Raw genomic sequence first — 13,755 nt, 5'->3', positions numbered from 1 at the left:
AGCGTTCATGCCCCTGAGCAAGGCTGGGGATGAGAGCTTAGGGGCTGTGGTGCCATTCCCAGACCCCCAGGTCTTGGCTCAGCCTCAAAGCAGCCATGGGGCAGAGAGGGAACACCTTCAAGAAGTGGTGGTAGCCCTTTGTAGGCAAAGAACTTGCATTTAAGTCATCCTCACAGTTTACGTAGACCACTAGACACGGTGATCCTATGGGACTGATAGAAATAAAAGCTGTGGGGAAGCAGCTGTGAGCTCCAGCTGTGCATCTCTGGCCTGGTTGCCTCATTGTGACACAGGACAGCATCAGGTTGGACGGGAAAGGCTCCGGGATCCTTTTGCTACATGCCCTGTACAGCTGACTTTCTCATTACCTGTGTACTCAGGAAAGCAGATACTCAGTGGAGATTTCTTAATTTTCTCCTCAAATATGTCCTTCTTGTTTAGAAAGAGGATGATAGAGGTATCTGTGAACCATTTGTTGTTGCAGATGCTGTCAAAAAGCTTCAGTGATTCGTGCATGCGGTTCTGCAATAGAAAGGAGAGAGCACATCAGGCCAAAGAGAGGGACCCAGGGACGTGTAACATGTAGGGAAATCTAAAACAACTAAATTAAGGAGGAAAACAAACAAAGAAAAAGCTACAATATACATAATATATTTATGTATACATACAGCTGAACATATACATACAAGGATGCAATCCCTAGGACACTTGACACACAGTTAATAACTGAAGGGCATTCAGTTATTCAGAGCTGTGCTGAGTTTTTGCATAGTGTCAAATTTACAGGATCCCAGCTCATGAAAATCATCATGCATCATGCATGGATGGGGAGTTACTTTGCCCTTTGCTCAGATTTATGTGTTGGTGTAGCTCATGCAGATTTTTCTAAAATGTTTTTGGTAACTTTATTTATTTATTCATTTAGGTTTTTATTTCTTGAGTGTTCGTGGCACACAGTTGGATACATTAACCAAGGACTGGCAGATCCTTGAATTAATCTAGAGTTGGAAGCAGACACCAAAGCAACATAATTCTGGAAATAACCTTGCCGTGACCTCTGCCTGGTTTTGTTATTTTGTTTAGTGTTGTCAGGGGTTTTTAATTTTTTTAATTGTTTGTTCGTTCTTGTTTTAGTCGCCTTCGAAGACAAGAAAAGCATCTCAGATAGAGGAATAAAAAGTGCAAAGGAAGAGGAAATAGTAGGAAAAGGAAAAATCTAATGAAGAGCATCTGTGATCAACCAGACCAGAAGTCAGGCAGCTCATCCCTCTGGAACATCAGCTGCTGGGCAGCAGCAGAGCTCATCCATTCCAACACAGGCACAGGGAGAAGTCAGCTTTTTGGTTAGAGGTCATGCAAAAACACGACACAGGAAAAGAGAGAGATAAGAAGAATGAATAAAACAGACCAGTTAAGAGAGTTGCAAAAGTCCCAAAGATTTACGGTGGTGGAAAGAGCTCACGGCAAAGTCACCCCAGTGTCATGTTCTCTGCTGCTTTCAACTCTCAACTCGTTTTTTCTTTCGCTTGCTTTTGTTTTGTTTCATTTTTTTTTTTTTTCTCAGTTCAAGAGAAGCTCCATACCTGCCAAATTTGGTTGGTCTCTCAAATGCCCATTTTTTGGCCTTTGTTTGGCTAGATAAGGTCAGACGGCCGAGGGAAGGAAGGCTGTGGAGGTGCCGATGCTGGCGATGGTGGCGATGTCTCTCAGCCGGGAGCCGAGGGGCAGAGGAGAGAGCAGGTGCCGTGAGGACGAAGCACACCCGAGAGTCAGGGGGTTACCAAGGGCAAAGCATGGGCCAGCCCAGCCCAGCTCCTCAGCTTTTCCCAGCAGCATCTCCTTGGGACAACGCTCCCCAAACCCGCTCGCGCACGCAGGAGGCGGTGACAGCCACCGCTGGAAAGATGCTCCAGAGACCCGGGCTGAGGGGGTGAGCTGCTGGAGGGGGTTTTTAGAAGGGTGCTGTGTGGTCCCCCCCCCCCAGCTCCCAGCCCAAATTGGGAAATCCAGAGTAGTGCAGGAGACAGTGGAGGCTTTCACCCCTCTCCCACTCTGCTTCATACCCGCGCCAGCCAAATATCAGAGCCCAGCGCTTGATTGATTAGCACTTTCCTGTTCATTGATACAATTTGCCTGCTGCTGAATGGCTTGTTTAGATACAAGTGGATGAAGGAGCATCTGATCCGACGTAGAGCAACACAGGACACCTGTGATTTGCTGCCCCTTGGACCACAGGCTGTGCCACCAGGCTTGAGATGACCCAGCACCTCCCCACCCTGCAGCACCCCAGCACGCAGGGAAGACGCGACGCAGACAAACGTGAAACTCATCGACCTCTTGGGTCTCAGTTGGAAAAGTTTTTGGGGTCATGCCATGTCTGTGTGCTGGTTTCTGCTAACCCATTTTGTACTGGCTGGAGCCCCCAGAGCAAAGCTCTTCTTTGCTACTCGGTGGTATTAGAATTGTAATGGTGTAGAAACCTTCAAAGGTTTTGTACCGGAGATCCTTGGCTACCCAAAGCCTTTGGGAGGAGAGGAGAAAGGGGAGGGCAGGCAGGGGAACAGAAAGCAAACATAATTAACAGTTTTTTTCAAGCAGGGTCCCTCACAGAACATTTTAAATGACATTTCTATCACTCTTGCTAATTGAAAATAAAGCCAGGAGGGAGCAGGTGAAAGCTGCTCGTGGGTTAAACCATTAACTCATCCACAGTTAGCCTGGGGGTCAGCCCAGAGGTCACTTTACTCACCACACCACCAGCCCCAGACCCCAGTGGGGAGCAACTGCACCTCGTGGCATGGGAAGCACCCCAGGGGACACGGGTTTTGGTTAGGAAATAGAAGCTGAGGACTTCTCCTAAGCTGCACTTTGCAGTTACATGAAGCTGCCTTTGCTCCCACAGCAAGAGCACATAAGAAGCCTACAGGAATCCTTCCACTTTGCTTATATGGTTTGATTCATCTGATAGAAAATGAGAATGTTTCCCCCAGAACAGTGACTCTTAGTGCTCAGGTGTAACCAGAATATACACATAGCACAAACCAACTCCCCCCTGGAGAAAATGCAAGTTACACTGAATATCCTCTATTCCTTTCAAATTCCAGACACACATCTTGAGGCTTCCTGAGGCTGCCTGCTCTGGCTTTCTGCTCTCTACATGTTGATTTTCCCCCCAGCTCTGCAGTTTTTTATATATATTTATATTTATATATAGACTATGTATAGTTGAGTAAATACAGTTCAGTAAATGTATTTTTATTACTTCCCTTATTTATTACTCCCTTATTTATTACTTCACTGTTATTTATTTACACTCCTTATTTACTCACTTAAAACTACCACTCCTTACTAACCCACTCCTCCTTATTTACCCAGGAAATGTTCTGGTCTCTTCCTTCCCCATCACTAAAGAGAAGATGATAAAATTCAAAAAGCAAGGAGACACCTTCTGTGCATGGCAAAGGTGCAGAGCACTGTCCCAGTGAGCAGGCACAGACCCTGAAAACATCAAAGCCTAAAATGCTCATATTTGTATACAAAGTGACAGAGATGACCTCACCTGCTTTTTCTGAATTGATGAAAATTGCTACAGGAAGGGTTCTTGAAACGCTGGCTTCTTAATGTCACTTCCTAGTTCAAACCCAGTATTTTAAATCCTTATTAAAGATGCAAATGCCTTACATCCTGACAAGGAGAACATCCCCACCAGCCATGTTAGCAAGGAATAACCTCTTGTCCATGCAAATGAAAGGTTTGGGAAACTTCTCCTGTGCAGCACAAGAGGCAGGATTAGAGCTTAAGTTTCAGGTGTCACTGCAAAACCAGGCAAACAGCTTTGTACTGAGAGAGAGGGAGAAAGGAGGCTGTGGCCAAGGCTCTGCCCAGGCAGGAACACAATCCTAAGCCCCATCTTTTTCTCACCAGAGGATGGGAGGAGAGCTGGTTCTTTCTGCAACACACTCAACCCCCTATTTTCCCTTTCCTTGGAGATTAATTGCTGTCAAGGAAACTGTAAGGGTTATGGTTATCCTAAGAACAAACCCTCCATATTCCCCCTCCTCCTCCTATCTCCTGAGATGCCCGAGACACTTCCACTTGTTTTGTCATTCCTAAGGCAATTTCTGAGCACTGCAATTCAATTTCCCTTGCCCAATGAGAGCAGAGAGCACACTCTAACCAGGTCAGGCAATGGAACACAGACACACAAGCCAACACTACTGCACACCAAGGGTCACCAGCACCGTGCCTTCAGCCTGTCCCATCCTCAGCAACAGGGACATGAACAATACTTGTATGGCTTGGCTAGCTAGGGATGACCTCAATATCTTGGTTTCAGAGGCAGCAATGTGCAGCATGAATGCTTCCCTCTCTTGCCATGACTTCCTTGCATTTGTGAGGCAAAAGCCACAGAGGATGGTCCCAGCTTCCATGACAGGTCTCGTGCCATTGCCACCTTTTTCAAAAGTCCATGAGGAGCTGCCTTTACAAGGAACAACACATATCTACCTCTGTTAATTGCCTTCTCCAGAGTGATGTGACTGCTGCTCCTGTCTTCTCCCAGGTTTCATAGCTGAGGCTTTTCCTTCTGAAACCTCAGCTAATGAAACATAAAGGTTAAGTCACAAATGAGACAAAATAGCCTTGTGATGCAAAGGCACAATCCATGGGGTTGTTCAGTCAGTCAAATCAGGATGTTCCCACTGTGTACAAACACATCAGAGAGCCCTCTAGCTCCTTGGGATGGACCCAGTAGAACTGGTGTAGAGGCAGGTGTGCCCTGAAGTGTCCTGGGTGGGCCAAGGGGGTCATTTGGCCTTGTGAGCTTGAGCTGTGGTGCTGGCTGACAGGAGTGGGACTGGTGAAGGCACTGCTTGGATTTTTCCTGTAGGTTTGCTCATCTCCCTTGGGAGCCAGGCATGAAGAGATGCAGTTTCTATCTGCCAACAATGGCATAAGAAGGTGTTTGGAGCAGTGGCAGAGACTGGCTTCAACAGCACTGGGGGTTTCTATGTGAACTGTGGTCTTTATGGGTGTATGGGCCCAGAAATCACAGATGCAGAAAGTTCTCCTTATTTTATTGATGTCTTTCTGATCCAGCCATGGAGAAGCACTTGCCTTCTTGACTCCCACAGTGAAGCTCTTTGTGTCAGGGAATTGGAGAGGAAAATACATCTCTTATAAAAGCCAACCTGCTCTTAGGGAGTGATGGTTTTGCACACAATAGCCCTTCTTCAGCTGCTGCAGGAGGATGGGTGCTCAGTCTTTTAAAACAAAGTGTGATAAACCACACACACAAAAAAAAAAAACATTTACAAGTGTGTAGCTGCACTTTAATTTTAAGGCAGGGCCAGGTGAGGGGGTGTTTCACCCAGCCCTATTTCACCAGCACTTCACCCAGACTTGTTGGAAATGATCCACAGTCAACCTGTTGCTGGAAAGCTTCTTCCAGTGAGACAATCCAACCCTACACCTTCTCTGATCCCAACAGTGCTGTGATACCTGAGGTTAACCAGGTGAGCCCCTGCTGACTTCAGCTCAAACAGTTTGATTTCTCTGAAGTGCAGTTTGGCTTAGACAAGTGCAAAAAACCCACTGTGAAACCCCAGAATTCCATCTGGTCTGGAAGGGACCTTATAGATCACCTGGCTCCAACCCCCAGCCCTGTGATTGGTGTTATCAGGACTCCAAAATGCACGAGGAGCAGCTGAGCTCCCCGGGCATCTGCCTTTGTCAGAGAGGTTTTTTAAACACCTGAGCTGCAGTAAGGGCTCTTCCCCTTTCATGGCTCCATGCCAGCAAAGGAATTTCACACCCACAGAGTCATCTGCATGGCCCCCAAACCTTCAGCAGTTCAATACAGCTGGAAGTGCCTGGACCTGTAGAAAACACCTCTATAGAAAATGGAGATGGAGTAAGAGCATCCATCTCCCTCCCTCAGCTGCCTTCTTTTTTTTTTTTATGTTTTCTGAGTGAGAAGCAATACAAGCTGCCTGATGTCATGGAAGGCAGCAGATGTGACAGATGCAGATGGAGGGCAGAGCAGCTGACTGAAGAGACTCTGCTTTTAGAGGAGAACCACATTAGCAGGGAGAACAAAAGCCTGGGAGAGGACCTGAGGCATTTTTGCAATGAGCACTGTAATTTTCACCTTGGGGGGAAAGAGGGATGATAGGGCAGAGACAAGATCTGACACCATCAGTTTTTTTTTCTATTTGCACTGGCCTCACTCAGAGGTGTTTATTTGAGTTAGGTGGGGGTGATGCTGAATCTTCTCCCCATTTATGCTGAATGTGTAAAGGGAAACAGCCCTCCTGTTGCTCAGCATCTCCAGGCAGCAAGAATGAAGTTGGAGCTGCACAAATCCTACAAGAAAGCTGGTGAGGAACTTTTTAGGATGTCAGGTAGTGGTAGGACCAGGGGGAATGGATTCAAACCAGAGGAGGGTAGGTTTAGATTGGATGTTAGGAAGAAGTTCTTCACCATGAAGGTGGTGAGACACTGGCACAGGTTGCTCAGAGAGGTGGTGAAATCCCCATCCCTGGAAGATTTTATGGCCAAGCTGGATGGGGATATGAGCAACCTGATCTAGTGGGAGGTGTCCCTGCCCATGGCAGGGGGTTTGAAACAAGATGATCTTAAAGGTCCCTTCTCCAACCCTGAAAATTCTATGATACTATGAAATCCCAGCACCACTTCAGGATGACATTAAAAAAAAAAAAAGTCATTGGCATTCAGGACCCTTCAATTTGTGCCCAGCTGGTTTGGAATCACAGGCTTGTGCAGAGGGGCACCCAAAGGTGACCTGTATTAAAGGCTGCCTTTGGCTTCACTGTTTGGGTGTCACAGCCCAAGCTACACCTCCAGAGCATCGTGGTCTCTGCATCACTCCTTGACCTGAGGGTTTGTCCTCTCCTGGTGTATTCTTTATCTCTTGGGTGTAGTTCCCTTGTCCAGCTGCAGAGCTCTGTGACATGGAGCTTTTTCAAAGCACCTCAGTTCCTTCCCAGTAAATCCCAGCATTCTTGAGCCTATCAGGGCCAGGGGCTGAGGAAGGTGACAACTGAGGATTATAAGTAAGCAGACTTGAGAGTGTGTCAGTCAGCCTGGAGGGACACAGTTGTGATGTTGGTGTCACCCTGAATTCTGCCATCAATACGTCCCAAATAACCAGGAGATTTCATCAGTTTGCCAGAACTCCCAAACCTGGCTCCAAGAGGCCAAAACCCAACAGCCTTTTGGGAAACAGAGAGATGATCACAGACTCACAGAATTGTTCTGGTTGGAAATGACAGTTGAGTCCAACCACAACCCAACTCTGCCCAGTCCAGTGCTAAACCATATTCCTAAGCACCATATTCAAACACCTCCAGGGCCGGTGATAACTAATACCAAACATTCCCTCAATTCATTCCTCATCAATAGCTTTCTGCAAACCTGACATCTTTCCCAACAGGAGAATAAAGACCCCCAGAGAGACAGAGCTGGTAAGAGTGAGCCCTCCCCAGTGTTGCAGACTGGGCACAGATGAAATCATTCCCAAAGTCTGAGCATGGCCTCTGATTCCTTTTCATGAGACAAATGCACCTGGGTGCCCACAAGATGCCCAAAAGCATGTATCCCTCTGCCACCAACTGAATGGCCAGGATTCAGGAATGAGCCTTCCTGCATCCTTCCTGCATGCTTAATTCACTTGTAGTAATTGCACTCTAATACCAGGGCACACACAGCTCCTCACGAGCTTTATTTCCAGATGGTATTTTCAGCCTAATGTCACAGTGGGAAGTCATAAAAGCTCTCCTAAAGCAAATTACCCAAAGAATCAAAGCGTTACAGTCTCACACTGAAAAATGAATTTCTGTAGCCTCCAGAAATAGGTTATGATCCCTGCCCCAGCCTGCCTTGGGTGTGCACAGCTGTCCCACACCTCTCACCATGGTGTGATCACTTCTTTCCCTTTGTTTCAAAAGCCTACATAGAGGTTATCTCCCCTCTTTCTGGACACAGGGTCCCATAAACATGTTTTGAAGACACACATATCAGCTAGAAAGAAGAAATAAAACATTGTGGCTTTACTGGTGTGAGGAAGCATTACCTGTGTGTGCAGGACTTGATTTTGAAGAGTATGGAGGAGGAGAAATCTCCCCAGGATTTCAGAGCGACTGACAAGAGCACATTGTTGTAGCACCCCTGTGATCATTTGGCAACCTCTGAGCAGTTGCTGACAATGAACTTTTCCTTAAAGAAGTGGCAGGGCCTCCAGGACCCACTGAGACTCACCGTGGTTTCATCTTCATGGAGCACCTGGTCGTAACCACTCAGGGCAACACAGAAAATGATGGCTGTGACATCCTCAAAGCAGTGGATCCACTTCTTACGTTCTGACCGCTGGCCCCCGACATCAAAGAGCCTACAGGGCAAGAAAAGACCATCAGAACCTGCTCCTTAACCTTAGCAGTCTTGGCATTCTCTGACCTTACAGTCCCTGGAAGGCTCCAAACACAAAGCAACAGCAACCACTTGCTCCAGGTCTTCTCCTCCAGAGCCTGGAGCTGAGGAGGATGAGGAGGAGAAATTACAGCAAAGGATGTGGGGATCTGTGGGAGAGCCCCACAGGGTGCTGGGTCCCAAAGGGTCTGCAGAGGTGGAGGCTGCACACTCCTGAGTGTTATATGCTCTAAATACTATGTGTAGCTTTCTATCTCTGGGCACAGAGAGCGGTGCTGAATGGTGCTGATCCAATTGGTGGCCGCTCACCAGTGGTGTCCCCAGGGATCAGTGTAGGACCCAGTTCTAATATATTCATTAATGATTTAGATGAGGGGATTGAGTCCACAATTAGCAAATTCAGAGATGACACAGGCTCTTCTCTTAAAGGCAGTGACATTCAATACAAGATTGCCAAACATTTCACACCCTTGATCCCCCCAAAAACCCCATGTTCTCTGTGGTGGGAGCCATCCGTGGGTTAACCAGCAATTTAACAAGTTCTCCTTTAGGAGTGATAGGGAAATCCTGTGCTCAATAGATGCCCTGAAATGTTAGTGGTACATGCAGTTTAGAACTAACCTGAAGTGGAGGTTTTTGAATGTGAAGTGGGTTTCTACAATGCCAGTTGTTTTGACTCTGGTTCGGAGGATATCCTGCTCCGTGGGCTGGTAGTCTGCAGCTCCAATTCGATCTAAGCTGTCTAGGTAGCTAGGAGAAAGGGAAAAGAATAAGAAAACAGCTAAGAATAAGACACATTAATCTTTTTCAATCTCAGATGGATCCTTCAGCTTCCTATTAATCTTCCTCAACTTTATTTTTCATGGGTGAGCGTATTTTTGTTTAAGGGGAAAAAGAAACATTAACGAATCCCACTAACCTGAGGGGAAAATCTGACAGTGAACTGGAAGCAGGAAATGAAGTGTGCATGTCTTGTGAATCCTGATTGTAATCTGTGAAAATACACAGTTTTAATATTCCTTGCTCTTTTTATTCCCTGGGGGGTGAAGGCCCCACTAGGTCCATCGTGCTGAACACTGAACACACACATTCAGATAAGAGGTTGGAGCATATATGGGGCTTCCTCCCAGACCAGACAGGTTGAGTCACCTTTGGGAGATGCTTTTGTCTCTGCTGGGAAGGGAGGGAGAGAGGGCAGCTTGCTCTGAGGACATGCCTTGACTTCAGTCAGCTCAAATGAAGGGAGATGAATCTGCCTGAGAGAGTCAGAGCTTTGGTTTGGAATCCAGCACAGGGCTGGGGCTGTGAGAGACTCCTGGAAAAAATCCAGGGGCCTGCTTAGATGGTGGTAATCTGGGACTTTCAATAGGGTTTTTTTTTTTTTGAGGGTTGAAGGGGAGATTTAGCTTTCTAAAACACTTGAATGGTTTTAAAACATTTGCCCTTTTTCTGCTCCAGGCTTAAAATCTATGACCACAGGCAATGCCTACACAGGCTGAAATTTCAGGTATAAATCCTGCCTTGAGGTGTGAAGTGTTTTTGTGGAGGTATCCAACAGCCAAGCACACATGAACACAATTCTTTTTTTTTCAGGCAAGTCACTTTTTGAAAACAACTCAGCACAACCAGCTCTAATTTATAAAGAGGAACTTGTATTGTAATTTAATTCTAATTACAAAGCAGAGAGCTGCATCACACAGTAACATCTGCACACAGACACTCCAGTTCCCCTTAATAGGGGGCTGATGTGCATCCCATGACCCAAATCCATCCCCTAAATGCCCACCTCCAGCCCCAGGAGCACCTATCTCATGCACAGAAGATGACTGCAGTTCACTGTGACTGAGTAAAGCAGGTCTGTGCTCTTGCTCTTTGCCCTCTGTGCTTCTGGCAGCCTGGATGTCACCCAGGGAGGCAGCAGGGCAGGAGGTGACATGCAGGGACAGGAAAGGTGAGTGTGTACCCTTCAGGTGCTGGCCAGGGGATGGCAGCTTGCAGAGAAGAAAGGGTACCAAGAAGAGCTGGGCACTGGGACACAAGGAAATGATGTTGTCCCTGCTGAGTATGAGTTCACTGGTGGGTACAAGCAGAAGCTGGAACAGTTCCTATTTTATAGCTCTGATACCTAAGCTTGGCTTTCTTTTTCAGTTTAGCTAAATGCAATTCATTTATTTATTTATATTTTCTTTAACATTTTCTTTATTTATATTTTCTTTAACATTTATTTATATTTTCTTTATATTTTCTTTAACATTTATATTTCTTTATATTTTCTTTCTGGGTTATGAGGAAAGTACTCACACTGACTTGGGAGTGAGACCATTTCCCCCTGTGCCTTGCCAGAGCAGATCCTGACCCTGAACACCCTGCCCTGTCCTGCTCTGGAGATGCTCTCCCTGCTGCAGAAGAGAGCAGGAGACTTTCCCTCAGTGTCCTGGAAGAGCTGACCCAAGAAAAATCACTGTCATTGCTTTCCATGGAAAAACAAACAGCAGCCAACCTCTGCACTAAGGTGAAAACCAAACCTGCCCCTGCTGGCATCAGGTATTTTGGCTCCACGTCGTATTTATCATTCATTTTCTCGAAAGAGTTGCAAGAACCACATCACCCAGAGAAAAGTACAGAAGCTAAGCAGGCTTATTTTTGTTCTGCTCTTTTCCAAGCATTTGAAGCCATTGTGGTTTTGTGACAGATGCTCCCTTAATCGCCATGTGATGGGCTCTGGGTGGATGAATGGGGCTTCCTTTGAAATCAGATCCTCTGGTGTGGCTGAAGCCACCATCACTCAGCTATTGACAGCTGGTGTCACCTTCTGTTATTTAGGGGACAGATGCATTTCTTCACATGTCCCCACAGACCCAGGCAGCTCTGCAGAGCTGTTATTCACAGCCCTGGACTCTACTCTGTCTTCAGGAATAAAATGCTTCAAGGTGATGGTAAAAAGTGGAGGGGTAAGAGAGGGAAGGATTTTCTTTCCTTCTTGCAGCTCTTGGTGGTGCCCAGAAGACTTTTATCAATTTGTCCCTCTTAATTTTCTGCATTTTCCTATGGTTCAACTCACTTCAATTTAAGGTTCCCTATTAATTTTTTTTTTCTTTGAGATCTTCCTCTAATGCTGAGTGAAATGAAGACATCTCCTGCAGAATGGCTGAAGGACTTGGCACTCCAGCAGCACAGTGATGGAGGAGTTCATCACTGCCTTCAACGTGGGAAGATCTGCTTGTGATCAGCAGCATCCTTTAACCCCAGGCAGAGTGCTGGGATTTCAGGGGGTTCTCACCATCCTCTCTTTCATCACCCAGCTCCAATCACAGCTGTGACAGGAGCTTAGCTGGGGGGGGGAGGGAGTCTCCAGCATCTGTCTGGGTGAAGACACTGCTTCCCACTGCTTAACTGGTGCTGGGAAGGTTAACTGGACAGAGGAATACTCACTATCCCAAATACTGGGCCTACCTGGCTTCATGTGAGCTGAGCTCCATAAGTTGGGTGCCTCAGGGTCACTCCCATGCTGATGCTGGGCACCCCAGTTCCCACACCCCCTTTCCAACAGACCTGGGGCCTTTTCTATTAACTCCCCTCTTCATTCCTTTCCTCATTTCTAGTCTTCCTCCACCTGTTCCTCAATGACTCAAATTCTTTGCCTTACCTGGGTCTGCTTTTCCCCTGCTCCTGGTATTCTCACCAGTCAGTCAGCAACTTCTATGAAGGTACACAACAGGTTCCATGCTGGTTTTGAGGCTGCATTCCAAAACTCTTTACTCTTCTGGCTGCTCTCCTTAGGAATTTCCCTCATATATTTTTTTCCCTGGACCTGGTGGCAGCTGAGCTGGACCCTGCTGGTGCCTGCAGCCCAGAAGCTGAGCTGGAGGGAGGTGCCATGCACAGCTGCCTCAGCAACATCCATCTGTGGGGGTGGGAAGCTCAGGTGAGCCTGCTTTGGGGATGCTTAACTGCTTTCAGCTGCTGCTTGTTCTCCTTGGTTCTTGCTGGAGGCATCTAAAATGCTCAGAGGGCTGAGCACCTCCCTGGGAAGCCAGGCTGAGGGATTGGGGTTGTTCAGCCTGGAGAAGAGGAGGCTCCCAGGGGAGCTCAGAGCAACCTTCCAATATCTGAAGGGGCTCCAAGAAAGCTGGGGGAGGGCTTTGGACACGGGGGTATAAAGAGAGAATATGGGGAAATGGTTTAAAACCTGAAGAGGGGAGATTGAGGTTGCACTGTCACTGTGAGATGCCATGATGAGCCAGGGAGATAAACCTACTGCCCTCCATGGTACCTCTGTTCTGGGGCAAAGGAAGGTAAGAAGCAGGATGAATGACCTGAACCAGGCAGCCCAGGGATCTGGGAAGCTCTTTTGGACACCCGGATGGATGCCTGCACAGAAGCCAGAGGAACCCTTGGTAGGATTGTTGCCTACAAGAACAAGATTTCAACAAGAAGTGAAGATTTCTTGCCTACAAGAAAGCTGGGGGAGGGCTTTTTACACAGGTGTGTAGTGAGAGGACAAGGGGAAATAGTTTCAAACTTGAAGAGGGGAGATTTATGTTGGACATTAGGAAGAAATTATTTAATTTGAGGATGGTGAGAGACTGGCCCAGGTTGCCCATGGAAGTTGTGGCTGCCCCATCCCTGGCAGTGTCCAAGTCCAGGTTCGATGGGGCTTGGAGCAACCTGGGCTGGTGGGAGGTGTCCCTGCCCATGCAGGGGTTGGGATTGGATGAGCTTTAAGGTCTCTTCCAACCCAAACCATCCTGTGATCTCTCAAGCTTCATCTGTCCATGATGAAGGACCTGCTGGGTGTGAGCCTGAGCTGGCAGAGGTTGGGATGTGTTGGTGATGTCACCTCTTTGGGAAGAGGGAAACCCAAGGTGGGACAAGCACTCCTGGGATGTCCTTTGAACCTCAAACCTCCAGGCCAAACTGTTTTTGGAGGCGATGAGCTGTCACAGCCAACAGCCTTGCTCATGCATCATCCCCTCAGAAGCTGGCAGCTCTTCATCCAGCAGAAATAAGAGCCCTTTGGTGAGCTCAGAGTGAGAGCTTGACTGTCCCCCTTCCATGCCACCTTGGTGGCATCAGGGCACCTTCTGCTTCCCAGCTCCAGGCTTTGCAGAGTGGAGTGGAAAGGGATATGAAGTGACACATCAGTTCTTATTTGCAGCCTGCCTTGCCTAGGGGTTAAAAAAAAGCTGAAGAAAGGTTAGAAGGTTTTGGAGTACACCAATAACCCTCCAACATCTCTGCTCCCCAGCTGAGCAGCTCCATTACTGCCGGGATCTTTTATCTTAAATGCTTTGTTTTGAAGCAGATTGC

General features: G+C 47.3%; 1 protein-coding gene across 2 annotated transcripts in view; it reads right to left on the bottom strand.

Moving 5' to 3' along the window:
• Nucleotides 1–13,755, bottom strand: part of GNAO1 (G protein subunit alpha o1) — a 133,071-nt gene that overhangs the window by 14,423 nt on the left and 104,893 nt on the right. Inside the window, exons 5-7 of one of the 2 annotated variants that reach the window (XM_030457836.1) lie at nucleotides 9,067–9,195; nucleotides 8,278–8,407; nucleotides 369–522 (exon numbers count right to left, since the gene is read on the bottom strand). In XM_030457836.1, coding sequence (XP_030313696.1) covers nucleotides 369–522; nucleotides 8,278–8,407; nucleotides 9,067–9,195 — 413 coding nt within the window. The remainder of the gene's footprint in view (nucleotides 1–368; nucleotides 523–8,277; nucleotides 8,408–9,066; nucleotides 9,196–13,755) is intronic. The other variant, XM_030457837.1, reaches the window with a different exon arrangement.

This window comes from Calypte anna, chromosome 11, assembly GCF_003957555.1.
Source record: "Calypte anna isolate BGI_N300 chromosome 11, bCalAnn1_v1.p, whole genome shotgun sequence".
Lineage (NCBI taxonomy): Eukaryota > Metazoa > Chordata > Aves > Apodiformes > Trochilidae > Calypte > Calypte anna.
The sequence above is the reverse complement of the archived record's forward strand: the minus strand, read 5'-3'. Positions and strand labels throughout refer to the sequence as shown.